This window comes from Procambarus clarkii, chromosome 58, assembly GCF_040958095.1.
Source record: "Procambarus clarkii isolate CNS0578487 chromosome 58, FALCON_Pclarkii_2.0, whole genome shotgun sequence".
In the NCBI taxonomy this organism is placed as follows: Eukaryota; Metazoa; Arthropoda; class Malacostraca; order Decapoda; family Cambaridae; genus Procambarus; species Procambarus clarkii.
In genome coordinates this window covers 17,548,286-17,575,528 of record NC_091207.1, presented here as the reverse complement: position 1 = coordinate 17,575,528, position 27,243 = coordinate 17,548,286, and the positions used below count along the sequence as shown (strand labels likewise).

General features: G+C 44.5%; 2 protein-coding genes across 4 annotated transcripts in view; both read right to left on the bottom strand.

Moving 5' to 3' along the window:
- Positions 1–4,509: 4,509 nt before the first annotated feature.
- Positions 4,510–5,373, bottom strand: LOC123767991 (uncharacterized). The gene has a single exon (XM_045758245.1). It carries the CDS (start codon positions 5,371–5,373, stop codon positions 4,510–4,512), a length of 864 nt encoding a protein of 287 aa, XP_045614201.1.
- An 814-nt stretch (positions 5,374–6,187) lies between these two features.
- The window catches only part of LOC123767932 (prostaglandin E2 receptor EP4 subtype), a 58,368-nt gene continuing 37,312 nt past the window's right edge, over positions 6,188–27,243 (bottom strand). For all 3 annotated transcript variants that reach the window (XM_045758105.2, XM_045758108.2, XM_045758109.2), the window contains exons 3-10: positions 26,535–26,704; positions 25,737–25,882; positions 11,288–11,511; positions 10,453–10,604; positions 9,708–9,839; positions 8,234–8,408; positions 7,296–7,748; positions 6,188–6,498 (exon numbers count right to left, since the gene is read on the bottom strand). In XM_045758105.2, coding sequence (XP_045614061.1) covers positions 6,188–6,498; positions 7,296–7,748; positions 8,234–8,408; positions 9,708–9,839; positions 10,453–10,604; positions 11,288–11,511; positions 25,737–25,882; positions 26,535–26,704 — 1,763 coding nt within the window. The remainder of the gene's footprint in view (positions 6,499–7,295; positions 7,749–8,233; positions 8,409–9,707; positions 9,840–10,452; positions 10,605–11,287; positions 11,512–25,736; positions 25,883–26,534; positions 26,705–27,243) is intronic.

The window sequence follows — 27,243 nt, the reverse complement described above, 5'->3', positions numbered from 1 at the left end:
GCTGTGGTCGGGCTCTACAAGAGTGGGTTAGAGGCGTAACCAAATCACATCGGAAACCCGGGCAAAATGTAGAAGCCTATCCTCCAGACGTCCCCCCCCCCCCCCCAAACAGACACACACTAGAGACACTAAGATACCTTAACATTCAAATTAATTTATCTCGATATAACGAGGCCTTGATTTAAAAATTTGTTTTTGAAATGTTGAAAATTGTATGGCCACTATATATATAGCCTATTTAACCACTGCTTCTAAGCATGATAATATGCGACTAATTGGTTAGTTGCTGCCAAGTTCAGTCCCGCGCTCACAGTCACCACAACCACATCACAATTTTTAGCAACAGAATCGTCGGATTGTGTGTTGACAACCATTGCTATACAACCTCCAGAACGTGTTCACAACCTTCACTATACCTCAATAAATTTAACAATACAACAATAGCAGAATGCAATTATATAAGTGTCTTCATTAAGCTAATTATCACATGAAGCTCACTAGAGATAATGCAGCTCCAGTCTGAGAATAATTATAATCAAACAGTGCTTTATTGAGGGTGACAGCACGCAACTGTAGTGAGCCTGGTCTCTGTCTGGCTGTCTGTCTCTGTCTCTCTCTCTCTTTCTCTCTCTCTCTCTCTCTCTCTCTCTCTCTCTCTCTCTCTCTCTCTCTCTCTCTCTCTCTCTCTCTCTCTCTCTCTCTCTCTCTCTCTCTCTCTCTCTCTCTCTGTCTCTCTCTCTCTCATTTCTTAAAAAGGAAATACACTTAATACTTCCCTGAGACCACACTCGTGAAATATTTACTTGGCGGATTTAAAAATGTTCATAGTCTTTCATTTGAAGGAGTGCACTAACTCTCCCTCTCACCATTTGTTATGGCGGATTTATGGCTGCCTCTTTGTGTGTGTGTGAGAGAGAAAGAGAGATGGAGATATAAAGAGAGAGAAAGAAAGAGAGAGAGGGAGGGAGGGGGGGGAAAGAGACCTGAAACCGAGACAATGCACACCTTCCTCTACCAACTAACACAACAACTTTGTTCCCGGGAATTCAGGTCAAATGAACCACCTGTGGTCCACCCTGGGCCTGGACCACAGTCTAAACAAACAAACAAGAACACATGTGATCACACCCAGACAAACAAACAAACTCCCTGATGAACAAACAAGCGCTCAAAAGTAATTTTTTACCAAATGCAAAACGTCATCCAGTTAGCAATCACACAGACACGGTGATGACAGCTTTGACAGCATGACAAATGGATTTGACTGCGGTGCGGTTGGAACATGGACTCATTAACTTCTATCCCACACGCTGGTGAGTAACTGCCACTGAGAGAGAAACAAAAACAGAGATAGAGAGAGAGGCAAAGACAAAGAGAGATACAACGACACAGAGGAATAATAATACTCTGGCCAGATGAGGAATACATCTGGCAGTCTCCGTGGTGTAGTGGTAAGACACTCGCCTGGCGTTCCGCGAGCGCTATGTCATGGGTTCGTATCCTGGCCGGGGAGGATTTACTGGGCGCAATTCCTTAACTGTAGCCTCTGTTTAACGCAACAGTAAAATGTGTACTTGGATGAAAAAACGATTCTTCGCGGCAGGGGATCGTATTCCAGGGACCATAGGATTAAGGACTTGCCCGAAACGCTACGCGTACTAGTGGCTGTACATGAATGTATGTATGTAACTCACCTTAATTTCACTCAGGTCTGCCTCAGGTTGTCCGTTGTTTTCAGGAGTGAAGTTGTGTTGGAGGGGTGAGGCCCGGCGTGTGGCTGGCCTCCTCACCCTGGGCGGCGTGTGGCTGGCCTCCTCACCCTGGGCGGCGTGTGGCTGGCCTCCTCACCCTGGGCGGCGTGTGGCTGGCCTCCTCACCCTGGGCGGCGTGTGGCTGGCCTCCTCACCCTGGGCGGCGTGTGGCTGGCCTCCTCACCCTGGGCGGCGTGTGGCTGGCCTCCTCACCCTGGGCGGCGTGTGGCTGGCCTCCTCACCCTGGGCGGCGTGTGGCTGGCCTCCTCACCCTGGGCGGCGTGTGGCTGGCCTCCTCACCCTGGGCGGCGTGTGGCTGGCCTCCTCACCCTGGGCGGCGTGTGGCTGGCCTCCTCACCCTGGCCGGTGTGTGGCTAGCCTCCTCACCCTGGCCGGCGTGTGGCTGGCCGCCTCACCCTGGCGACTGAGGCTCTGGGCTGCTCTTGTAGTATCCACCTCCCCCATACTCACCTTTCCTTACATTATTATTCCTTGTTATTTGTTTATTCATCTTCATTCATCTCTTTCTGACATTTGTATGTTTATTTACTGAGGTCACGTAGGCGGAGAGAGAGAGAGATATAGGGTGTAAAATACAATGTCCTGAATACGTCTTTATTGTGAGTCAGAAAGTAGCATCCAGACTTGGCAATATATTTCACGTTAACATTCATGGCAAAACTCAGAGATAATATATTTTAGCACACACGTATTATCCTATAACCTGTAATTTTACGTATACTCTTAATTGCATGTTAATGTATGCATTAAATACTGCAATTTCACAACATTTGTTGACAAGGAGCCTCGTCACTGGGAGATCTACTTAGCTTAAGCATTCACTGTGTGGTGAATTCACAGGCGTTAACAGGATCTTAAGAGTCATACCAAAATAATTAGCTTTACTATGTGTAGCTTTCAAACCTTCTGTTGTAACGTAAACTGTGGCCGAAAAGACAGTATCGGGCTTCAAAATTTCATAGACAAGTTAAGGAAAATTTCAGAATAATGTTCGCTTCACAAGTCGAAGGGTCTTTAATAGGCATTCATCAGTCTCAGGAGACTATGGTGTTGCGCTCTGGTTGTCGGTTTGGAGTGGCCTCTCCACTCCAAACCGTAGGAGGTTGATACGGGGGGGAAGCTGTTACCCATGCAGCAAGGCCCCTTTATCAACTAGACAAACCAGACTCAGCCTCGAAAAAGCGAGCCAAGTACGGCCATCTGAGGTGTTGGATTGTGTATGGGCTTTCCCCATGCAGGCTCGTGGCCACAGTGAAGTGGGGATTGTTTAGTACACAAAAAACAATTAAGGAAGTAAGAGTCACGTCTCTACGTGGAATGATTTATTTGTTAGGAGCTGAGATTGAGGAGGACTGAGGTATTTAGAGACTGACAAGGAAGAGTCGTGGTGTCGTTGCTGTTTCTCAATAGCGGATCCACTGTTGTCAGCCCCAAATGAACATTGTTCATTGGTTATACAAATGTGTTAAAAGGACTGGAAGAGTGAGATAACTTCGGGAATACACAGAAGACCTTCTATAAGCCGTCAGCGTTGGTAGATACCTCTGGATGGTTCGACATATTAGGCAGCTTGTACAGGAACTTGTAGTGTCGTTGATACAAAAACAAAAAAAGGAAACTGAAGAACTTAGTTGATTTTATTCCGTTTTGTAAGTACACGAAACGTAAGGTAACAAACCCCTTGGAATCCAGCTCAAGGTTGGACATTACAAGTGGCCCTTCATGTGTCCAGGTACTGTACTAAGCTCCCACAATACGGGACGTTCATGAGAGCACAGCTGTCATACTCGACACTGGCATAGTCACTTGTCATGAAGGTGTCGAGTCTAGGAACTTGCAGGACTCTACCAGACTTGAATGTGTCCAGCCACCCAGACGGATAAGAACATAATTTCCCCCAATAAACATAACAGTGATGGGTATAGACATCCCACAGCAAAGATGAGTGTCTTGTGTGTTGGTGAACACGGTTAATGAAAAGCCAGGGAGTTATCTGGCTGAATCAGGACTCCTTGTTATCCCTCGCTGCCTGTGGCTGATAGCACCGTTAACACTGATCGCTTTTAGCTGTAGCTAAGATGGCTTTGTGAACCTGAACAAAATGTTCCCAGTAACTTGGCCACATCACACCAAGCCACATCCCTGATGCGCCGATGTAAACATTACAAGGAAATTTACGTTTAGTCAACAAACTAAAGCAGAGGTTTTATACAGTTTTCAGCCACTTTGTTTTGTTGTATATAATGTGAACTCTGACACATACACACACACACACATGAGAGCCGCCGTCATTAAACACACAGATATTATAATTAAAACATTTAAAATACTAACTATAATCACATGTAAAAGTGCCATTATGGTATTTGGTAATCACTGACTTAAAATAAAATGAGAAGCATTACAAAAATAAACATACGCTGTATATGACTAGAATACAGAGTTACAAACATTGCTTCATACCTAACAACACCTTGTTGGATGAAGACAACCCACGCTGTACTCTTTGTACCCATGTTGTGTCCCGGTGCTCAACTACACCACGCCCTAACTACCCATCATCATAACCTTAACTACCCCCTCCCCCCTCCTGTCATCCTAACCATAACCCCCTCCCCCCCTCAGGCACTCATGCCTGGCACCGGCTCCATGTTATCACTGGTCTTTGGCACCAGGCTCATACCAATACGTACATAAAGCTGTGTATAATGGGTGTATATAGACATACTGCCAGGCGTCACCATACTGCCAGGCGCCTCGTCAATGCGCTAATTTGGCTTCCAGGTGTCCAAATACCGGAGATGGAGCTTGGGACACCGGAGGCGGAGGTTGGGACACCGGAGGCGGAGCTTGTGGCACCGGAGGAGGAGCTTGGGGACACCGGAGGCGGAGCTTGTGGCACCGAAGGAGGAGCTTGGGACACCGGAGGCGGAGGTTGGGACACCGGAGGCAGAGCTTGTGGCACCGGAGGAGGAGCTTGGGACACCGGAGGAGCCTGTGGCACCGGAGGCGGAGCTTGGGACACCGGAGGAGGAGCTTGGGACATCGGAGGCGGAGCTTGGGACACCGGAGGAGGAGCTTGGGACATCGGAGGCGGAGCTTGGGACATCGGAGGCGGAGCTTGTGGCACCGGAGGCGGAGCTTGTGGCACCGGAGGAGGAGCTTGGGACATCGGAGGCGGAGCTTGGGACACCGGAGGCGGAGCCTGGGACATCGGAGGCGGAGCTTGGGACATCGGAGGCGGAGCTTGTGGCACCGGAGGCGGAGCTTGTGGCACCGGAGGAGGAGCTTGGGACACCGGAGGCGGAGCTTGTGGCACCGGAGGATGAGCTTGGGACATCGGAGGCGGAGCTTGTGGCACCGGAGGCGGAGCTTGTGGCACCGGAGGAGGAGCTTGGGACACCGGAGGCGGAGCTTGTGGCACCGGAGGATGAGCTTGGGACATCGGAGGCGGAGCTTGTGGCACCGGAGGCGGAGCTTGTGGCACCGGAGGAGGAGCTTGGGACATCGGAGGCGGAGCTTGGGACACCGGAGGCGGAGCCTGGGACACCGAAGAACCTCGATAGTTCTTTCTACTACCCGTCCTCTCGCCTGACATCATATTTTCTTACGGAATCTACGAAACCGCTAAAAATACGACCTATTAACAAAAAAAAAAAAAAAAACGTAATATTAACGTTGTCTGTGGAGCAGCCTCGATAGATTACTAGGGTTCGTAGTTTGTGGTTGGATAAAGTAGTTGTACTCTGTAAGGTTGGCAGACAGATGGGAGCCAGCGTGGACGCCCCAGAGCCCACAACCTCAACACACCCGCGCCCTGCATGAGGCTACCACTCACCCCAAGCTATATATGCTGTGGTCACACCAAGAGATTCTAACTATACTCCAATATATTTATAGATTCTAAACCTTATTTGTTACATTGCACAGAAAATACTGGGAAAAATACGGCATACTGTATTATTATACATCAATTGTTCCCCGCGCTGACCACGACACAATCATCATTGTACACTAAACCAAACTTCGACTTCCATTAGATTGGCAGTAACGTGCCTTTACAATGATAATTACATAATTATTACGTGCCTTTACAATTAATATATTATATAATATATTAAATATATATTTAATATATTATATAATTTCACGCATTATCAATATTTAATCTTAAGGTATAGTTTGTGATAAACTTGATAAATGCATCCTTAGAATACTCAAGTACTTAATCCTTGACTTCCATTCCTTGTATTCCTGGGATTTCAATAATTCTTGTGGGCAGGAAAGAGATAATCATAGTTATCAGTTCCTCCGAGAACACCAGAGAACTCTGAGGGTCTCGAGGCAATCTACGTCCCTTAAGATGCACTAGAGTCAGAGTCCATTTGTGAGCGTTCTCAAAATGGAGAGAGCACTTAGACCCTTGCGTCCCTTGCCTTGGTGTATGGGGGAGGGGGAAGGGAAGGGTAGGTAATGGAGTCTGGTAAGGTGCAGTCCTTGACTGATGTCTGTGAGGGAGGAATATCTGAGGCAGACTGTAGGTTGCCGCTGACGGAGAGGCCCTGCATCTTGGGGACTGACGAGGGTTCCTGCATGAAGTCGTCCGTCAGGTAGTGGTGAAGCGAGAGAGTCTGCGTACTCTGCGTCCGGTACTGCGGCCAAGCAGGCTGTTCACTCCTGCAGCTCCACGAGTTGCTCCTCAGCACGCCGTTTCCCACGTCGTTACCTGCAGGAGAGAGAGAGAGATCTGATCAGCCGTCACCTCCGACTCTCTCCAGCAGTCGCAGAGAAATTTCCCCTAATAGTTCCCTTCCAGCAGACTAATACGTCAGGTGAAGACAGCACACCACAAGTGCTGATAGTCTCTGACTGGTGGTGAAATCTGCCTATAGGAAGAAAATACAAACCCCTTCTCAGAGTGTTTTTGTTTCTGTATTTGTTCCTTTTTATCAGTAAACACAGAGGAGAGGCAGAGTTAAGGTGTAGCTGAGAAGAATGCTGGTAGGGAATAGTATAGTACATTATTTACATGTAAATATAAACATTAAACTCATCTCTGAATTGAAAACATATTTACACACGTTCCCTCTCTTATGTTGCAGTACACATGGGAGCAACGGGGACACAGCTCTCGCTGGTGTTGTCTCGTCTGTGCAACACTGTAAATATTGTGCTTGTGGGAGAGCGTGTGGTGTGGTACTGTCTTGCCTCTCACCATAATACTCACTATATATTACACTGCCTTTTTAATAAAGATGTATATATATATATATAGGCATTCATCAGTGTCAGGAGACTACGGAGTTGCGCTCTGGTTGTCATTCTGGAGTGGCCTCTCCAGGGCGCAAAGCTAGGGTAGATTGATACGGGAGGAAAGCTGTTACCCATGCAGCAAAGCCCCCCTCCCCCACTCTCCACGGCGCCGAAAGTCTCCAATGGAAAGGGCAAACGCCAATACAATTGGTTCCAACGCCGTCGCAATTAGTAATTGTTAAAATAAGTCATATTGTCAGAATGCCTTACCTTGGATGGCTAGGAATGGTGACGCAGCGTGATCCTGCGTGGTTGGGGAGGACGCAACGCGATGCACCGGCCGTGAGATAACCTGCAGGACTCCCTTAGTGTCTCCGTTCTCCAGGATGTCGTAGCCATGATTGGTGTCCCGCGAGGTCCCCGGGGCCTCCCTGCCGCCGCCACCCGCCACCCTATACTGCTCGCTGGTGAAGAGTGGGATAGGGATGACCACGGAGAGACTCTTGGCCAGGGAATGTTGCAGCGTGGTGGCCTTCCGTCCGTGCAGGGGGATGTCAGGGCTCAAGGAGTGTCTCCCGGGGCTCTCGATGAGGGGGACCTCCACTCCTGAGAAGGACCCGGTGCCAGAGTCGCTGTAGTAGGACCGCTGGAGGGATGGGACTCTGGTGGTCTTGGTGGGGTGGAGTCTGGAGGTACCTTCTTCCTCCACCTGCTCACCACTCCCTGCAGGAACGTGAGTTAATGATGACCTCATGCGGCGGGGATTTATATATTGTTGAGAGAGAGAGAGAGAGAGAGAGAGAGAGAGAGAGAGAGAGAGAGAGAGAGAGAGAGAGAGAGAGAGAGAGAGAGAGAGAGAGAGAGAGAGAGAGAGAGTAGAGAGAGAGAGTAGAGAGAGATAGTAGAGAAAGAGAGTAGAGAAAGAGAGTAGAGAGAGAGAGTAGAGAGAGAGTAATGGATAAAGAGTAAAGAATGTAGAGTAAATTAGTTTATTTTCTGCAACAGACATGAGACTTCAGTTAAAATGTCAGCCAACATATACACTTCCGTGAACTCTTCATGATAAGATCAAGAGAGCTGTCCCAATACATAGCGTATTATTGACCAATCAGCATCAGCAGGGGACTGTTTCAGTGATTCAAGTTACATCACATATACTACAAAATATACACAGAAAATCGTGTGTAGAAAGAGAGGGGGAGACTTACCTTTCCTGAGTGATGGCTGGTCATCCCTGGGGGGACTATGGTTGCGGGAGAGCTTACGGGCCTGGAGGAAGGAGGCGAAGTTGAAGGATGCAGAGTTCCTCTCCCCAAACCTCTTGGACCACCCGCGGCCCACTAGGGCCAGACGACAGCACTTCCACACGCGTGACCTGAAGACCTGCGAGAGAGAGAGAGGGTGAGTCAGGGAGGCCCAGTGTTCTCAACACATGAAGAGAAACATTTAAATGTATTGACTTGAAATATATGCTCTAAATACATGCAATGGGGAGGCACTGGAAGCTATATTTGTTGTTATTCCCCCTTCTTCACTCCCTCATTACTCCTCTTCTTTTTTCATATCCCCTCATCCTTCTTCTTCACTGTAACCCAACCAATGCCCCAAACCACCAGAATGGGAGCGGGCTAAAACGGAATAAAGTCTAAACATCCAGTACACCAATGCTGATGGACTGTCAAGTAAAGCAGATGAACCTAAGGACAGGATTGATGTAATAGCAATAGTGGAGACTAAAATACCTGGAATGACCACTAATGCATTATTTAAAAGAAAAGATCAGGGAACACACAGGAATAAACTCGTGTAAAGGTTAGGAATGTTATTGCTTCTCAAAAGAAAGCAAACTTTTCAATTCATTAATTAAAAGGCAACAACTATGTCTTTTTATTAATGTAGTACAATGACTTCATCATTAGACTCATTTAAATGAAATAAAAGTGGTGTGGCCAAATTGTAAAACACACCAGAGAACCTCACCACATGACAAAGACAAGAATACAAATGTATGAGAAGTTGCTAGCAATGGAAGACATCATTCATGGTCTAACTGACTAGGGAATAATAAACTTGGGAGGAAGGAAGGTGGTGAGGAAAGACATGGAGAGCGAAGCTGACAGACTTCCCTAAAAACATATTCCCTCCTTAACACATGTCAAGGAGGAAGCCAGGGAAAGAGGAAGCAAGGTCAGACACACAGTCTTTGCACACACTGATGTGAAGATCGATAACAACCAATATTATAGTCTATCAACATGTAGTGCTGATAGAGAGGCAATACAGAGTTACGTCTGGCTAGCGAGCAATACAATCATAAAATAATCAGCTCACAAAAGTCCTTAAGAAAATGTTATGGAAAATGTCGGAAAACTCAAGATATAAAACCCACAAGACCGGAAACACAGAACAAAATGAAATAACGTGTATAACAGAGCGAAGAACGAGTAGATATATGTTCCTAATATACGTCAACGATCTGAGAGAAGAATTCGGCTCCTTCATATGAATACTTTCTGACGATATGAAACTAAAAATATAAATTCGAACAATAGGAACTATGACACACTGAAAAATACACCAGAAACTCCAGTCGAGATATAAATAATGGCTATTGGACTTTATCTCAGACAAATGCAAGGTTACAAGAATGGGAAGAGCACATGTATAGAGTCTCACACTCACCACTCGACAGATGATGTACACCCAAGGGTCAACGATCTGGTTGATGGAAGCCAAGCGAACGGCGATCAGCTCGTGGATGTGATCTTTTGTATTCAGGTGGGGCTTCCACAGCTGGTTGGACACGATGATAATCTGCAATGGTGGTAGTAGTAGTAGTAGTAGTAGTAGTAGGTGAGGTGAGGCCTCCACAGCTGGTAGGATGGTCATACAGGATAATATTCAGCACTAGAGGGTAAGAGGCCCAGAGTGCGGTGAATAAGACTCCGTTGAGAAAAACAAAGACTTGGAAATATAGGCAATGTCGGACCTTTCATCAATACTAGATAAGCCAGGGCTGTTTCCTGTACATTGGTAGCATTAGTTAGGTGGGGTGTTTGGGTTCGTACCCTCCTCGTTAGTATGTTACGTTGGATTTTGTTCTTTTGTGGCAAATCAAGCAACGGATTTCGATAGTTAGAGTGGAGGGTAAGTGGGGGACTCTAAGAACACTTGTGCAAACAAAATAGTTACTACCCAAAGCTTGTATTGAAATCAAGTCCAATCTGATACACTACGCAGCCTTTCACTCACGTCCAAGGGACACACTAGCAAAGACAGGGACTCACGTCCAAGGGACACACTAGAGAAGACAGGGACTCACGTCCAAGGGAGACACTAGAGAAGACAGGGACTCGCGTCCAAGGGAGACACTAGAGAAGACAGGGACTCACGTCCAAGGGAGACACTAGAGAAGACAGGGACTCACGTCCAGGGGCGCCCACGACGTAACGAAGACGCAGGTGATCACCACCAACAGCACCACCATCTGCAGCTCGTGATCACTGTGCTTCCTGGAGCGGTGGGGCTGACACAGTCTGGCCGGCAGCTGGCGAGACAGCCTCATCCTCAGCAGTGTTCCTGCACAGGTCAGTATATACACCTCAGGTCAGTACACCTCAGGTCAGTACACTACACGTCAGTACACCACAACTCACCACCTCTCTCCCTTACAATATGCACGTCCATTATATTTACCCTCATACAACTTCAGGTGCTTAAATATCATTTTTCAAGTGAATTTATTTTCAGGTGAACAAATATATTCCAGGTAAACAAATATATTTTCAAGTGAACAAATATATTTTAAGGTGGAACAAATCTACTTGGAGTGTGTGTGTCATTATTTTCAGTTTGCGAGCCAGTAATACAAATCTTTATCCTAAAAAAAAAATATATTAAAACTAGGTTACAAAAATGTATCTATATAGTCATACTGGCTTAGCGTTTCTTCCTGTTAATTATCTTAAATTTTACAAATATTTACGTGTAAACAAGAGTATATTTACTGTCCACCACAGGGTGATATATCTCTGTGTATATATATATATATATATATATATATATATATATATATATATATATATATATACACACCTCCGGCAGGAGGAAGGGAATTATTAGGGGGAAAGCGCCAAACCATTACGACTATATAGCACTTGGAAGGGGTCATGATAAGGATTTGGGATGGGACGGAGGGAAGGAATGGTGCCCAACCACTTGACCGGACCTCCTGCAGGAGTATAATATATATATACCCTTACCAACGACGACGACGTTGCAGGAGACAATGATGAGGAGGTTGGTGATGTTGATGACCCCGAGGGCGATGGTGTAGAGGCGGTGACGGAGGGGCGTGGAGTCCGGACACAGGTGAATGTTGGCGAAGCACCAGGTGCCTGGGTACTGCAGGTACAGCTCCCCCACGTCGAAGAGCGGCAGCAGACTGAACACCATGCACGACCCCCAGATGCAGATCATCAGATACCTGCGAGCGTCCGCCCGGGACATGGTCAGATAAGATGGTAAAAAATATGATGAAAATATAACGGATAAAAGATATTTTAGTCTCGTTCAGGGTTACAAGAGATCTAGAAAATGTATTTGTTTTTGTTTGTCCTGCTTTGTTTCCTCTTCAACTACCTCTTCCTGCTTGTGGTGGTGATGGTGGTTGTGGCGGTGGTGGTGGTGGTTGTGGTTGTGGTGGTGGTGGTGGTTGTGGTGGTTGTGGTGGTGGTTGTGGTGGTGGTTGCTGTTGTTAGGGTTAGCCACAGTGTTAATTTCCCGCCGCAGCAACACTTACTCAAACACGCCCGGCGCCCCATTCACTAAATTGACCAATCAAACGCTGCCATCACGTCTCTACCCCTTGCTCGCTCGCTTTCTCTCTCTCACCCTTACATGTCTACCCCCTACTTCCCCCATTTTGTCATTATGTCCAGAGAGTGTGAAGAGAGAAGCTGAGAATGTGACGGGTAGGAGGAGACAGACTGCCCAGTGGACACAATATCCAAGAGAGGCGTCGGTTCGACGCTAAATCAACGTCAACAACACCAATTCAACGTTGATGACGTCGATTTGGCATCGAACCGTCGCCGCTCTTGGATATTGTGTCCACTGGGTGATAAAAGAAAGGGTGAGAGGAGAAAAATAATTGTATGGTTGAGAGAGGGTGTGGTAGCACACGGCGTAGGGTTTCATCGTTAACAAGGTCACCCTATCTTGCAACACTGGTCGTGTTGCAAGGTAAGTTGCACTACCTATACAAGAGTGTAAGTGCCCTGGTTAAGGATGCTTGTCCACAGCCTGGACACACACCTGACCCCTACACGTGACCTTCGTCTGTTGGTTCCGGATCTACCACTTTCCGGGACATGAATATTCATACGATAATGTCCATTGGAGTACGACGACAGGTATCCCTAGGGTACAGTAGCTCCTGCCTGGAGTAAGATAACTTCCAACCGGTGGGCACAATATCCAAGAGTGGCTTTGGCTCAACTTAGAATCAACTTTAATTCAACTTTGATGACGTTAATTCGGTGGCGAATTGGCGTTGGTCTTGTATATTATGCCTCCTGGGCAGTGGAGTACGATAACTATCCATGGAGTACGAGGGACAATGGTAATACGGAGGTGAAGTAAGTAGTCTGTGCCCATTAGTTATATTTGGCACATGTTGGTATGACTGTATATCCGGTCCTCTCTTCGTTAACTTCGTTATTTTATAAAACGGGGTTTTTGTAAGTTTACGAAGCTCTATATTTACCCACGTGCATTCCTGCGAGAAACAACTCATTCCACTCTTGTGTTGTTTGACAATACATGAAACATTCAAAACGAACAAAACATTGAAAAATCCCTGTTTAACATATTCAAAATTGTCGAGGTTTGAGCGATATGTTAAATACCGTTCAAAGAAGTGCACATATTAAATTGTAATTAATCTAATAATTTAAAGAATGATTATCATTCTCATGATTAACATAATTAACACCTTTGGAGGAGCCAATTATCTCCCCAGACAGGTTTAAGTGTACGTATATGCTAGGCTGAGACATGCCGTGGCGTGCCTCGTCGAGTCATTATAAGGCCAGACAACCATTAGGAGAAGCGTGTAGTTAGTGTATAATTGGGCAATTGGCTCTGGGGTAATGGAGTGGTGTTCTACCTTCCTGCCATCTCCCTGGGCTTCTATTGCCCCATAAAGTCCTCAGTACCTTCATGCATGAACTTTAACATCAATTAAATCTTGGTGTATATAAACAGAGAGATGTACCAATCTTTTCGGCGTATATACACTGAAAGTATATTCTAATTCTGGACTATGTTTTTGGCAAAATTATACTTGCTGGTTGGTCAGTAATCTATGTTGGTAGCCTCGTGAAATTGATAGGCTTTAAGCCCAACACAAATCCAAGCCTAAATCTGGATAAAATGGGATTAATTAACTGCTAGGATGAAAACTGGATTATAATAATTCCAACAATCATTGGGTAGATGTTTATGTTAAATGAATCACTTGGAAACAGCTTATATAACGTCGTTTTCCCCCCTGTAATATATGCAATATAATTCCTAGAGCTACCCCAGTGAGCCATAAAGGGTGATAGAAAACGGAGAGACACGCAGCATGAGGGTGAGGTGCTGGAGGAATACATATCCTCATGATATGTATTCCCTATGTAGGGATATGTATAAATACATATCCCTACACACGGATACCGTCTGTATCCTGCTCTGACTGAACCTTATCATTGTTTCATTTACTTAATCTTCTCATTGTTTCAGTCTCCCCTTCTCAAAATCGTAAAATACAATTATATACAGTAATTTATAATAATAATTCATTATGTAGAGAGGGACAAGAAGCCAGAGTGTATTCATACACGGTAGACTTATATACCAAGGTATATAAGTCTTCCCCCCAAGGCCAAATTACTGACCCCGCCCAGGATGCCAACCCCCCAACAAGCTGACTAACCCCTGAGTACCTACGCACTGCTAGGTGAACAGACACATTAGGTGAAAGGAAATGTGCCCAACCATTTCCGTCCCGCCCGGAATTTCGAACCCAGAATTCTTGATTGTGCGTCGAGAACGAACCCGACTGTACTACCAGAACACCTGATGCCTCTGTTCACCTAGCAATACAGTGGCACCCGGGAGCCAGACAACCGTTGTTGTGTCACTGGCCCAACTGGACCTCGATAACCTAAAAAAAGGAGACCATTATCAACACCGTAGAAAGGATAAGTTAGTTAAGAAACACGGTATGATAATAAACCTACTGAGCGGCCTATTTGAAGCTGTCCGCGCCACTCAGCCAGGTTAAGCATTAAAGGGTGTGGCCAGCAACAGGATGGTGAGCAACAGGTACAGTGTTCTTGGTTAGCTTACCCTAAGTGTTTAAAGAAAACTAAAGATCATGCGAGGACTAACCATAATTATTTGCAAACGTCTTTACATCTTAAGAATCATGTTAGTGCTTTCTCAAAAGTAATTAAAGGACACACCGAAGCGCCCCATAGATTGTACCAAACAGAGCGCCCCATAGATTGTACCAAACAGAGCGCCCCATAGATTGTACCAAACAGAGCGCCCCATAGATTGTACCCAACAGAGCGCCCCATAGATTGTACCAACACAGCGCCCCATAGATTGTTCCAAGACAGCGCCCCAAAGATTGTACCAACACAGCGCCCCAAAGATTGTACCAACACAGCGCCCCAAAGATTGTACCAACACAGCGCCCCAAAGATTGTACCAACACAGCGCCCCAAAGATTGTACCAACACAGCGCCCCAAAGATTGTGCCAACACAGCGCCCCAAAGATTGTACCAACAGAGCGCCCCATAGATTGTACCAACACAGCGCCCCATAGATTGTACCAACACAGCGCCCCATAGATTGTTCCAAGACAGCGCCCCAAAGATTGTGCCAACACAGCGCCCCAAAGATTGTACCAACAGAGCGCCCCATAGATTGTACCAACACAGCGCCCCATAGATTGTACCAACACAGCGCCCCAAAGATTGTACCAACACAGCGCCCCAAAGATTGTACCAACACAGCGCCCCAAAGATTGTACCAACACAGCGCCCCAAAGATTGTACCAACACAGCGCCCCAAAGATTGTACCTACACAGCACCCCAAAGATTGTACCAACACAGCGCCCCAAAGATTGTACCAACAGAGCGCCCCATAGATTGTACCAACACAGCGCCCCATAGATTGTACCAACACAGAGCCCCAGGGAAGATATACAAAGCGCTTCACTGGCCAGAATACAACATAATCGCAACAGTTAGATTAGATAAGAGTTAATTACTCAGATGATTCTTGAATTGCTGGCGATAACGGCTTGGCGCGGCTGTTAAGGTCCGCATTCCTGCCACGCCGGCAACACTGGCATGCAACTGTGCAAGCAGAATGAGGTAGGTGGAACATGAGGGCCAGGGGGGGTGTGTGAGAGGTGTGTGACGGGTGTGTGACGGGTGTGTGAGAGGTGTGTGTGAGAGGTGCTGCTCCAAATCAACACAGATCTGGAGCACAACAAACCTTACCAATATGTAAACAAGGTCAGAGTATAGAAACTGCATAGAGTCCAAAACAAACCTGAACTACAACCAAACCTCCCTGACCAAAACAGAGTACTTGAGTCTAGGCAACTAACACCATACACAACAGTGTGTAAGGCATGACCAGCTACACACACACACACACCTCCACATCCTATACAGAACTCTATACAACTCTAAAATTAAAGATTTGTCCCTAAGAGACCCTGAAATCCCGCTATAAATAGTCGTCAACACCAGCATTGACTGCAGCCTCCAGGCACCCACACACAGAGCAAGATGGATTACCTTACAAGACGTTACGACACGCCCCAAAGATGCTAGTAACCACGCCTCGTTAGTGACCACGCGAGAGACGACAAAGAATGGGATCCACGACTCTAAGATAACCCGTAGAGGAAAATAAAATAACAAAATAATAATTGAAAATGTAAATAAAACTGATAAACCTACAGAAGGCCAGCAACACTAGGGAAGAAGAACAAGAGGTGCCTGGAGTGCCAGAGCCAGGCACTGTACTGCCCCAAGCCTACCCTCCAAACCACTGCGATAACACACCACCCAACTAGCTAACCACCACACACCATAACACCGTCACAAACATACACAGCACCACTGCCACCTTCTCTGCTACACTAGTTCACTGTGTTCAACATGAACTCATGCATTATACATGGATACATGCGCTTGTGATTATCCACATGTTGGCTCTGTATATCTCACTGCACACTTGTGTTATGTATCTCGCTCACGTGTCCCATGGCGGCCCGGTCTCCACTTTTGCTAAACGACTAAAAGTTTAGACATTTCAACTGGTTTTCCCTTCACCCAGACCTTTCGCGGGCACACACACACACACACACACACACACACACACACACACACACACACACACACACACACACACACACACACACACACACACACACACACGATACTGCGGGGGAACTGACAAGGTGGACAAGGACAGAGAAACTAGGACAAGAAAGCACAGGTGGAAGCTGGAAACACAAATGAGGGGAAGAAGTGTAAGAAAACACTTGTACACTGACCCGGTGATCAACACTGGAATGCACTGAAGCACGCAATCCAATGCGTCCTTCAGTGAAGTTTTAGAATCCAACATCATCCACAAATATAAAGATAGATTCGAGAATGAATTCAAATGTTAGGATAGTTAATTATAGCACAAATGGTACAACAAAGATAGTCTATGGGGGCGGAGGCCCAGCGCTTTACGCCTCATAAAAAGGTGAACCTCATACCCTAACAGACTTTGATAGATCAAAGGTGCTATGTACACAAACACCTAATGACACAGTCTCAGGAAGTCAGTGAAACCACCAAAAACGTGTTCAAACACAGGCGGAGACAACATATCCCCCTACAAGAGTCTGTTGCACCCCTCTGCATCCCCTTCTTGCAAGGAAAAGATGCAGTACAGGGGAAACTGCATACATAAAATGCACCCGAGATAGTTGTAAAGTAGTCAACTCACCGAGGTGCGGAGTCCCACCAGGTGATTAATAATTCAGAGGCGGGGCCCAGAAGCCGAAGCTTGCTAAAAGTTTTGGCAGTGATAAAGTGGGGGAGGAAGTGGAGAGGTGATGGGCGGCCACTTGAGCTCAACGAGCGAGTTGATGACTGTATCGACACCTTCATCAAGCACCATCAACGCCGCCTCCTCTGACCTCCTGCCAATTTATCTGCCAATTAATGTGTCATCCCCTGAGAGGCGCTGTTATAATTGGTTGTTCTTACTTTGTTACTTATTCTTGGAAGTTGGCGCTGGTAGTGTTGAATGGTGTATGTTAGCTCCGGTATGTGGTATGTGGAGGTAGTATGTGGTGGTGGTATGTACAGGTAGTATAGTGGTATATGGTAAGTGGTGGAGGTAGTAAGTGATGCCAGTATGTTGTAGTATCTGTGACAGGGTAAGTGCTGATGTTTATTGTGATGATATATTAGTATATTTTGGTAGCAGTCTTTCTTTTAAACATATTTCGTTGAAAACGACAAAGGTTTAGATTCGATCCTGGCACGAATCTTCTCGATAGTCCTTATGTTTTTCTTCACTGAAGCACGAAGATGAAAAATTAACTCCCCAAAGTTCATTTTTACTTTTTACTGGGAAACGCCTAGTAATGAGTTTCGTAAGGTTACTCCTCACATTTTCAAAGACAAATATCTACCGTGCTTGGCACCTGGTTATATCCTCTTATGGTGAGGTGGTTAGGGGACATATAGATGAATGACATTACACGGGGGATATTGATAAGGTATTAAAAGTATCAACATAGAGTGTGACGTGTTGGCAGCTTAGATTCTCCTGGCTGCTTCCGTTCCTGTTGCAGGGTCATTCAGTCCTGCTTCTGCGTTGGCCCGGGGTCATGAAGTGGGTATAGAGTGTAACTGTGTGTTAGCTGCTTGTTGATTACTAGTCTAGATTTCTTGATGTGCAACGTCTCACTGATGTCTAATCTTCTATTGTCAATGTATCTATCAATTATTTCAGAGTTGCTCGTTAAAATATCTCTGGTGATCGTCTGGTTGTGTGTGGCGACTGGAAAGTTTAATTTTTCAATTAACAAATCCACAAGGGCCATGTATATTAATTTTTCAAGTTCCTGCTTCTGTGAAAAAAAACATAAGAAATATCGAGAAGATTCGTGCCAGTGTGTGTGCGCATGCGCGCCCTGTGGTTATAATGTTTCGCAATTTCAACATTGTCTTTTGTCCAGGCCTTGTACATTGTTAATCATATCTCAACTGTAGCGTCTTTCCTCCAGCAGTGTTGTTGAACGCCTCACACCACACCACTCAAGCAGCAGTCCACCTCGGCCCATCACATCCCATCTTTCATGGTCATAACATCACAACTACCAAGCCAATCCTTTTCCCTCTTTTATTATGATGTAACAATTCCCGGCGGATGAGAGGTTTGTGATGTGGACGATTTCGTGGGAGGCGGCCAGCGTGTACCGACCTCCGGGTGTGGTATGGCCGAGTTATAACTTGGTATATACCATATACGATCCCCTGGAAGAACTTGGAATGTGTAGAGGTGCTCAGAGCACCATAGACACTCCAGTGGTGAAACGTAACGCACCAGGAGTGTATATGGGGAGGGGGGGGGGGGGTGGCTGGCACTCCCGTTCTCGGTGTATATACTGCATACTAACAGCGAAATTATACACTGCAACTAGTATATTATCCAGACACCGAACACAGTTGTTGCCCCAACAACATTTCCAGTGTTATTCGAAGGAAGAGTTTAGCTGCTGGACAAAGTGTTAGACTACATACCTCCGGACACCGAGGCTTGTTGACATCTCCCTGCATGATACTGTCGTGTTACTTTGTGGAAACAGTGTGTAATAGACAGGGGCGAGTAGTTAATGGAGGAGTTTCGTGTCATGACTAAAAGATTGCGGAAACGACCGTCCGATGAAAACTTTAATGAACTAACAGAAACAAAGACACAGTTCCTGAAAGGTAGACATTTGACACAGAGGGGACACACGAGGAGACGTCCATATATGCAACCAAGAGAGCAACAGCTCGGCTATGTCACAGTGGCCAGGATATGCCCAGGACACTGACGTATCTGTTAGGTTTCTCCCAGCTCCACTGTCCAGCACTCCACACGTCAACTTTGTGAAGTAGAAAACATGTATTCTCTTGCAGACGAAGAGTCACAATAACGTGGCTGAAATATGTTGACCAAACCACACACTAGAAAGTGAAGGGATGAGGACGTTTCGGTCCGTCCTGGACCACTCTCAAGTCAATTATGTGCCTTGGATAACATCCTCGCTGTCTCCCGTCCTCGACTTCCTCCTCCTGTGTTGGCCTCCTTAATGATGTCCAGGAGGTGTTATATGCCAGCCCGTCCTCCTAACACAACGTCGCATTTCGAAGTATACAGTATCCAAGGCCGAAAATAGTATGCATGTTCTTGCGTACTACAAAAAAGTAGCGGATCGCGAAAGTGACACACTGTCCCGTTTTCTGTTTTGGGTCCTGTGGTAGGTTAGGATAAGGGGGCACTTAAATACGACAGTTTCTTGACGTTGGGGAAACCTTAGGAGGACGGGCTAGTGTGGCACAGACGAGTTATATACTTTCACAGGTCTGGTGCTCTCTTTTGATGATTACGTGTTCTTCATAATTCCTTCACTCAACATGCACTCAACATGCAACAAGTCCACACCACTCTCCTCCACACCCAGTACACACACCACTCTCCTCCACACTCAGTACACACACATACACACACTCACCCCACCTCGACACTCAGTACACACACACCACTGTCCTCCACACTCAGTACACACACATACACACTCTCACCCCACCTCTACACACACACACACAGGTAGCGTGCCTCATCAGACTAATGTATGGGCTACACGCTTCCCTGAAATGTGTGCCAATTACTTTTTGGCACTGTCAACGTCATCGTCTGGGCGTCGTCACGTTTGGGCAAGGTTACCTGTGGTGTGTTTTGTTATACATTTGAAAAAATGTGATTTATCTGTAAAGTGTTACACATGTGTTTATATCTTTACAAACACCGTGGAAATGAACAAATATTGACACTGAAGATTGTGACTTCCGGTTGTGCGTGTATCGGGATGATAATGTATCATTTACGCGCATAATATTCGTTAATTTAACAACAGTTAATTTAAGTTTAATCCCAATCATTCCTCCTCAAGTCACTTCTAATTGCTTCTTATTTTATCGCTTATTTACAAAAATATCAAACACAGTGACGGTAAAATCGTATCAAAATTGCTAGGATGGACACCAGCAGTGGTGCCAGATTGGGCTACAAATAGCGAATTGGGCTACTTTTGAGAGCCTCGCGCTCCCAAATTTTTAATTTCGCTACTTGCTACTTTTTGGGCTAATTTAAAAGCAAGATGTGCTAATTTGGGCTATTAATGTTATGAATGTACGATTGCGAGTTACATGAAAGTAACTAAGCTATAAATAATTGTAATTAATAATAATTGTAAATATTAATTAATACTAAATAATATTATTTAATAAATTAGTCCCAATTCAATGCAGAGTTTTCTTCCAAGCACAGAAACTTGTAAATATAAATACAAGATAATAGATCGATAAATAAATAGAAACTTTCAAATATTGCACCAAGTAATGGCAAGAGGAAAAAAAATAGACAGTATACATTACATTTGAAATTAATAATGGATGAATGGTAATAAATTGGTGTATGTTTGTATGTATACCAGACAAAGTCCATTTAATGGCAGAATTTAGCCATTTTATGTAAAAACTTTTATATCTCATATTATTAATTATAACAGTAATCGAAAAAAGTCATAGTTTGTATATACAAGAGATGAAACAGCGAGCCATGAGCTAGAGCGATGTACTGAGTCCATAAGGAGGCCGAGCTTCCAGAAATACCTTCCTGTGATTGGCTGTTGCGGGGAATACCAACACTCTTTTATGAATAAAATTTAAACTAAGAAATAGGTCCTTGTGAACAACAACAAGGTTGTTGTGAAAAAGAACAACAATTTCTGTTTTGCACCTGACAGAAATCTCCATCTAACTGAATAATTTACTCGAATAAGAGGGCAGAGCAGTGTATCATTATTTGTGTCAAGGCAACCCCCAATAATAACGTCTCAAATTAGGTAGCCAGCCCATTTTTATATAACATCTTTTATATCCTACAATATTTAATTATCACTTTATTAACACTTTAAATAATTAACACTTCACTTTTTTGGGTAAATTAAAGTTAAAGCAGAATTCCATAAGCAGGACTGGTGGGCTGAACTAAGATGATTTACTTAGTGGATGGAGCCTTTAGCTGATCCCTTCCTGTGATTGGCTGTTGTGTGAATGTCAACAAAGAGTTTCTACCAATGATATGCCATTTATTATGCACCCCATATCTTGTGGGCGGAGCTTGGAACCTCCTACCCGAGCACGACAACCCGCCTTATGGGTTGCTGTTTGGCTATTTATAGTGCGTTGGAAAAGCAACAGATGTCGTTAGTTGTATTTTGTGGGGTAATTTGTTATAAGTGTAATTTGATGCCAACAGATGGCGTAAGCTGTATCTTATGGCCATTATTGACCAGCCAGTTGATAGTGTTTACAAACAGAGATGCTAGCCATTCAAAAGGCTTTGGAACATGCTCTTGCTGAACACCGGCAACATGTTATCATCCATACAGATTCGAGAACCGCCATTGAAACCTTGCAACAAGAACACATATGTGATAACATCCATCTGATCACAAATGTCTTGTCATTCATGCACACACTCAAACGACAAGGCCGACGGGTACTTATCAACTGGGTGCCAAGTCATGTGGGACTATTAGGTAATGACATTGCAGACGAAGCTGCAAAACTTGCTACTAAGAGGGGAAATGTAGACATTTACATACCACAGAGTCTATCCCAGATGAAGAAAGTAATTCGAAACAGAGCAATGCGAATGATGTACAGTGACCACAGCAGTTGCAACATCAGGATCTGCGGGTTGGTACAAGAATTCAACCAACTACGAACCACTTAGTTTGATGAAAGGGGGCAGTAGAACAACAGAAGTGCACTTACCTCGCATCAGGCTTGGATACCCATGTGCATGGGAAATAGGCTTACAGGTTCCGGAGGATGAGAGGAAATGTCAACACTGTGGAGGATTGCCCGACAGACCACTGGAACATTATCTAACACAGTGCACAGTTACAAACAGTTCAGGACAGAACACGAAACAATGGATATAAATTGGATAAGTTTAGATTTAGGAAAGACTTGGGTAAATACTGGTTCAGTAACAGGGTTGTTGATTTGTGGAACCAATTGCCGCGTAACATTGTGGAGGTGGGGTCCCTCGATTGTTTCAAGCACGGGTTGGACAAGTATATGAGTGGGATTGGGTGGTTATAGAATAGGAGCTGCCTCGTATGGGCCAATAGGCCTTCTGCAGTTACCTTTGTTCTTATGTTCTTATGTTAAACCCGTTCAGATTTCACCTTAGATTCAACAGAGCAGAGGAAGTTGTTAAACACATATGGCAAAATCTTACTGAAGCGACCATACGAGTCATGAATACTCATCCTCCGCCCAAGTAAAACAGAAACAAGCATCACTTAGTGGGCCAGCCAGAGGCTTAGGGCCCGTGCAGGATTATCCCTGCTAAAAAGAAGAAAAAACAAAAAAAAAGTTGATAGTGTTCTCTTCTGCCGACAGATGGCATGAGCTGTATTATTATTACTTCCGAATTCCCTTTAAACACTGATCTACAAATCTTATGATAAGGTTTTATACCATTTATGATAAGTATTAGATAACTGGAGTTCCGCAATTACTTTTATTTATCAACTGTTCAGGATATCATCATATAACGTCTGGTTAGGACGTACTGCTCTCGATTGATGAAGATTAAGCCACCCAAGAGGTGGCACGGGCATGAATAGCCCGTAAATACTGTTCTCGTAATATTATTCAGGGGGGGTGGGGGAAATATCAAGTGAAAGCGCCAAGCCATTACGACTATATAGCACTCGGAAGGGATCAGGATACCGCTTACACAACTGGTCGGGGTTCACAACAAACTACCACTCACTGATTGAATAGGGGATGCTTAATAAACTATCCACCTCTGACGGCAAAAAATCAATATATATATATATATATATATATATATATATATATATATATATATATATATATATATATATATATATATATATAGATAGATAGATAGATATATATATAATAAATTTAATTATTTAATTAAATTTAAAATTGCGGAGAGAGAGAGAGAGAGAGAGAGAGAGAGAGAGAGAGAGAGAGAGAGAGAGAGAGAGAGAGAGAGAGAGAGAGAGAGAGAGAGAGAGAGAGAGACAAACAACCCATCCGACCTACATAGCGAGAATCATCCAATTTAGCGAGTCGCCCTTATCCAGCGGCCGCTGATGACCTGATCGTAATGACCCTCAAGACCCGGGGTCATCACTCTCTGCTCGGGTCAGGCCCGCCGCAGCTCCCCCCCCCCACACCCCCACCCCACGGCCACACGTGGGTTAACACCTAGAAGAACCAGTAAATGATTGTTGGAACAACACCATTAATAACAGACAGCAAGAAGGACTATGTACGACCACATGCTATATATATATATATATATATATATATATATATATATATATATATATATATATATATATATATATATATATATATATATATGACAATGTCAGACCACGGAGGAAAAATGAAACAGGAAATTTCCCTAAGTACTTTCGTATATTAAATACATCTTCAGAAGGTCCTTCTGAAGATGTATTTAATATACGAAAGTACTTAAGGAAATTTCCTGTTTCATTTTTCCTCCGTGGTCTGACATTGTCACATTCTTAATCACGTGTTTATTTTCGTGATATACACACACACACATATATATATATATATATATATATATATATATATATATATATATATATATATATATATATATATATATATATATATATATATATATATAAACCTTGAAAGCATGTATAAGAGAACTGGTTCCTAGTCTACTAGAGGCTGATATACCGACGAGTCCTATAAAAACCTATAATAACACAATAACAAACTACGTAAGTGGTCAGACAAATGGCTTCTGGAATTCAGTCCCAATAAGTGCAGTTATGAGACTCTGTAAGGAAGATCGAAGAGAAGAGGCGCAGAATAGTTTGAAGGGGAGACTGGTAGAAACCTCGGGAAGGGAAAAAGACCTGTGTAAGACCAACACTTGAATATAGAGCTCCTGAATGGAACATTCACCGTGTGAAAACAAACGTTGAGAGGTTGACAACGAGCCCGTTACCAGAAACCCGACATATGAACTATGAGGGCATTAAAAGTTCTGAAACTACAATCTCTGGAGATCGAGAGAAGAACAATAGAAGATATGATTAGAAAGTGTAAAATATGAGACATAAAATAGACAACAATAGACCGTTCCAGGAATAGAGGAGCGGAACTAGAGGAAGAACTAAGAGAGTCAATAGAGTCACAGGGGGGTGTGGGAACATGTGTGCGCAGTGGCGACAAACACAATTCACAGATTCAAGACATGAAAAAATCTTAGAAAATGAGAAGTAAAACTGCGCCAAACACTCAACTGTCAAGGAGGTAAACACACACACACACACAGATGAACCCTTAAATATGCTATTAAACCCTTAACGACAAACATATTACGAAAAAAAAGGAACAGCTTTTCCTATCCACAAGTTCTGCCCAGCCAATATTTTATTCGTTTAGGAAAAATCTAAAGAGGCCAAAATTAATTGAACAACATCGTCGGTTGACAGAACTAAATTACGAGGTAAATTCCCGCCAAAAAGGGGTGAGGCGAGGTGATAAAATCACGTGTCATTGTTTACAAACTGGCAGACAGGCTCCGCCCATCCTGTGACGTCATGATATTAACATTTGCCCGTAGGATAGCATACGTTTTGTTGACATCAGTTAACTCTACGGAAGATAGCATTATACTCCACTCTCTTGTGCTCTGTGTTTCGATATAATATAATGTCTTATAATGAAGCATTTTGAGGACTATGTTCATATAGAACATAGAGATATATATATATTCTATATATATATCTCAATGACTCATTTAAACTGAGTCATTGTACAGCTAGCCTATGGGAGTACTAAATTATCTCATTCAGTCCAACGAGTTAGTTTTCTTGGCCATTATTAAATATAAGTATTAGTGCAAAGTTTTAAATATTGTCCTAGACTATACTACACACAGAAATCACAATAGTCGTGGCACAGTCGATTAAGACGTGTCTCGGACGTAGGTTCGAATCCTCATCACGGCCCTTGTGGATTTGTTCAATTGTTCCAGACTTTGTTGTGGGTAGTCCCAACAGCTCCACTCACTCAGCTCCACAAGTTTACAACATCATGGCCATTATAACAGTAGGGGATATTTGATGATAATTTAGTTGGTTGAATAGTAACTAGTTGACTGAAAATCTAGACTAAGTCTCTGATTGTTTCCGTGTCTGTCTGTCACACGCACAACACACACACACACACACACACACACACACACACACACTCACCTACAGCGTGAAGGGGTGACGTTGCGACTGTAGAAGTATCCCTGACAGATGCCCAGGAACCTCTCGATGGCCATGGTGGAGACGGTGAAGTGTGTGAGCAGACTGAAGAGCACCATAGTGAAGCCGTGGTAGTCACACATCGCCTTCTGAAGCAGACAACCACACTCACAAACTTCAGCACATATTTATATATCTTAAAACCCAACCACACGCATCTGAAATGTAAGTGACGGAGTTTGGGGTCCTTCCTGGACCCTTATGAACTCCAGGACGGGAGTTCTTTTCTTCTGATTGATTGATTGATTGATTGATTGATGAAAATTAAGCCACCCTAAAGGTGGCACGGGCATGAATAGCCCGTAAGTGGTGGCCTTTTTGAGTCATTATCAGTATCATTAGCTGATACTGGAGATCTGTGGAGACGCAACTGCACCCTGCGTGACGGGAGATATCTCCCCCGTGTTTTCCCTGTCCTTAAGCTTGCAGAAATACTCTCATCACGGCCCGTAAGCGAGCATAACCCCCCCCCCCCCCCCGACCCCTAAGCGAGCATAAAACACTTCCGTTTGATACGAGCCTAAAATCTTGATACGCCTCCTAAGCAGGCACTTACCAATTGATCCAACCCTAAGTGAACATAAAACACTTAACCTGACCTCCTAAACGGGCATAAATCACCAAGTAAGCGAGCATAAATCACTTACAAGTTCAAGTTCATGTTTATCGAGACAAGAAAAAAAATACATCCCAAAGGGATTGAGTAGCTTAGGCTATGTCTACATGGTAGAAAACACTTACCCCGCCCACCCAGCGACCAACAGCGTAGGAGATGATAGCGAGAGGCGTCGTGAGCATCTTGCCCAGGAAGTCTGTCCAGATGAGCGTGCAGAGGAAGACATAGAACACTGTGCGGGCGTTGTGTCGCCTGGCGCTGCTGCCGTAGAGGTAACACAGAGCCCACACCTGTCCTGTGAGGGGAGGAGCAGGGAGGGGAGAGGGGAAGACTTTAGTAATACTGTGACGACAGGAATATTAACAGACGGTCAGAGACGGTGAGAGGTATATACGGGCTCACCATAGCCCGTGCTACATGGACACTTCGTCCTGAGTAGCTAAACCTTTAACAACAACAACAAGACGGTGAGAATGAAGATGCAGGTCGGTATGTTTGCTAGTAAATCTTTCCTCAGCTATGTCAAATACTAAGTGAAGTATACATTTTACATTGATATAACGTGTATTGTCGCATTATGCATGGTTAAAATAATGGAATTAAACTGTTGAGAGATAAAATTGTAGACCAACACACTGTATGATGAATACTGAGCAAAATATTATGTAAAGGAGAGAGAGAGAGAGAGAGAGAGAGAGAGAGAGAGAGAGAGAGAGAGAGAGAGAGAGAGAGAGAGAGAGAGAGAGAGAGAGAGAGAGAGAGAGAGAGGAGAGAGAGAGAGAGAGAGAGAGAGAGAGAGAGAGAGAGAGAGAGAGAGAGAGAGAGAGAGAGAGA

Coding starts and splice junctions, on each gene's coding strand:
- LOC123767991 (XM_045758245.1), bottom strand. CDS start 5,373: ATGATGTCAGGCGAGAGGACGGGTAGTAGAAAGAACTATCGAGGTTCT.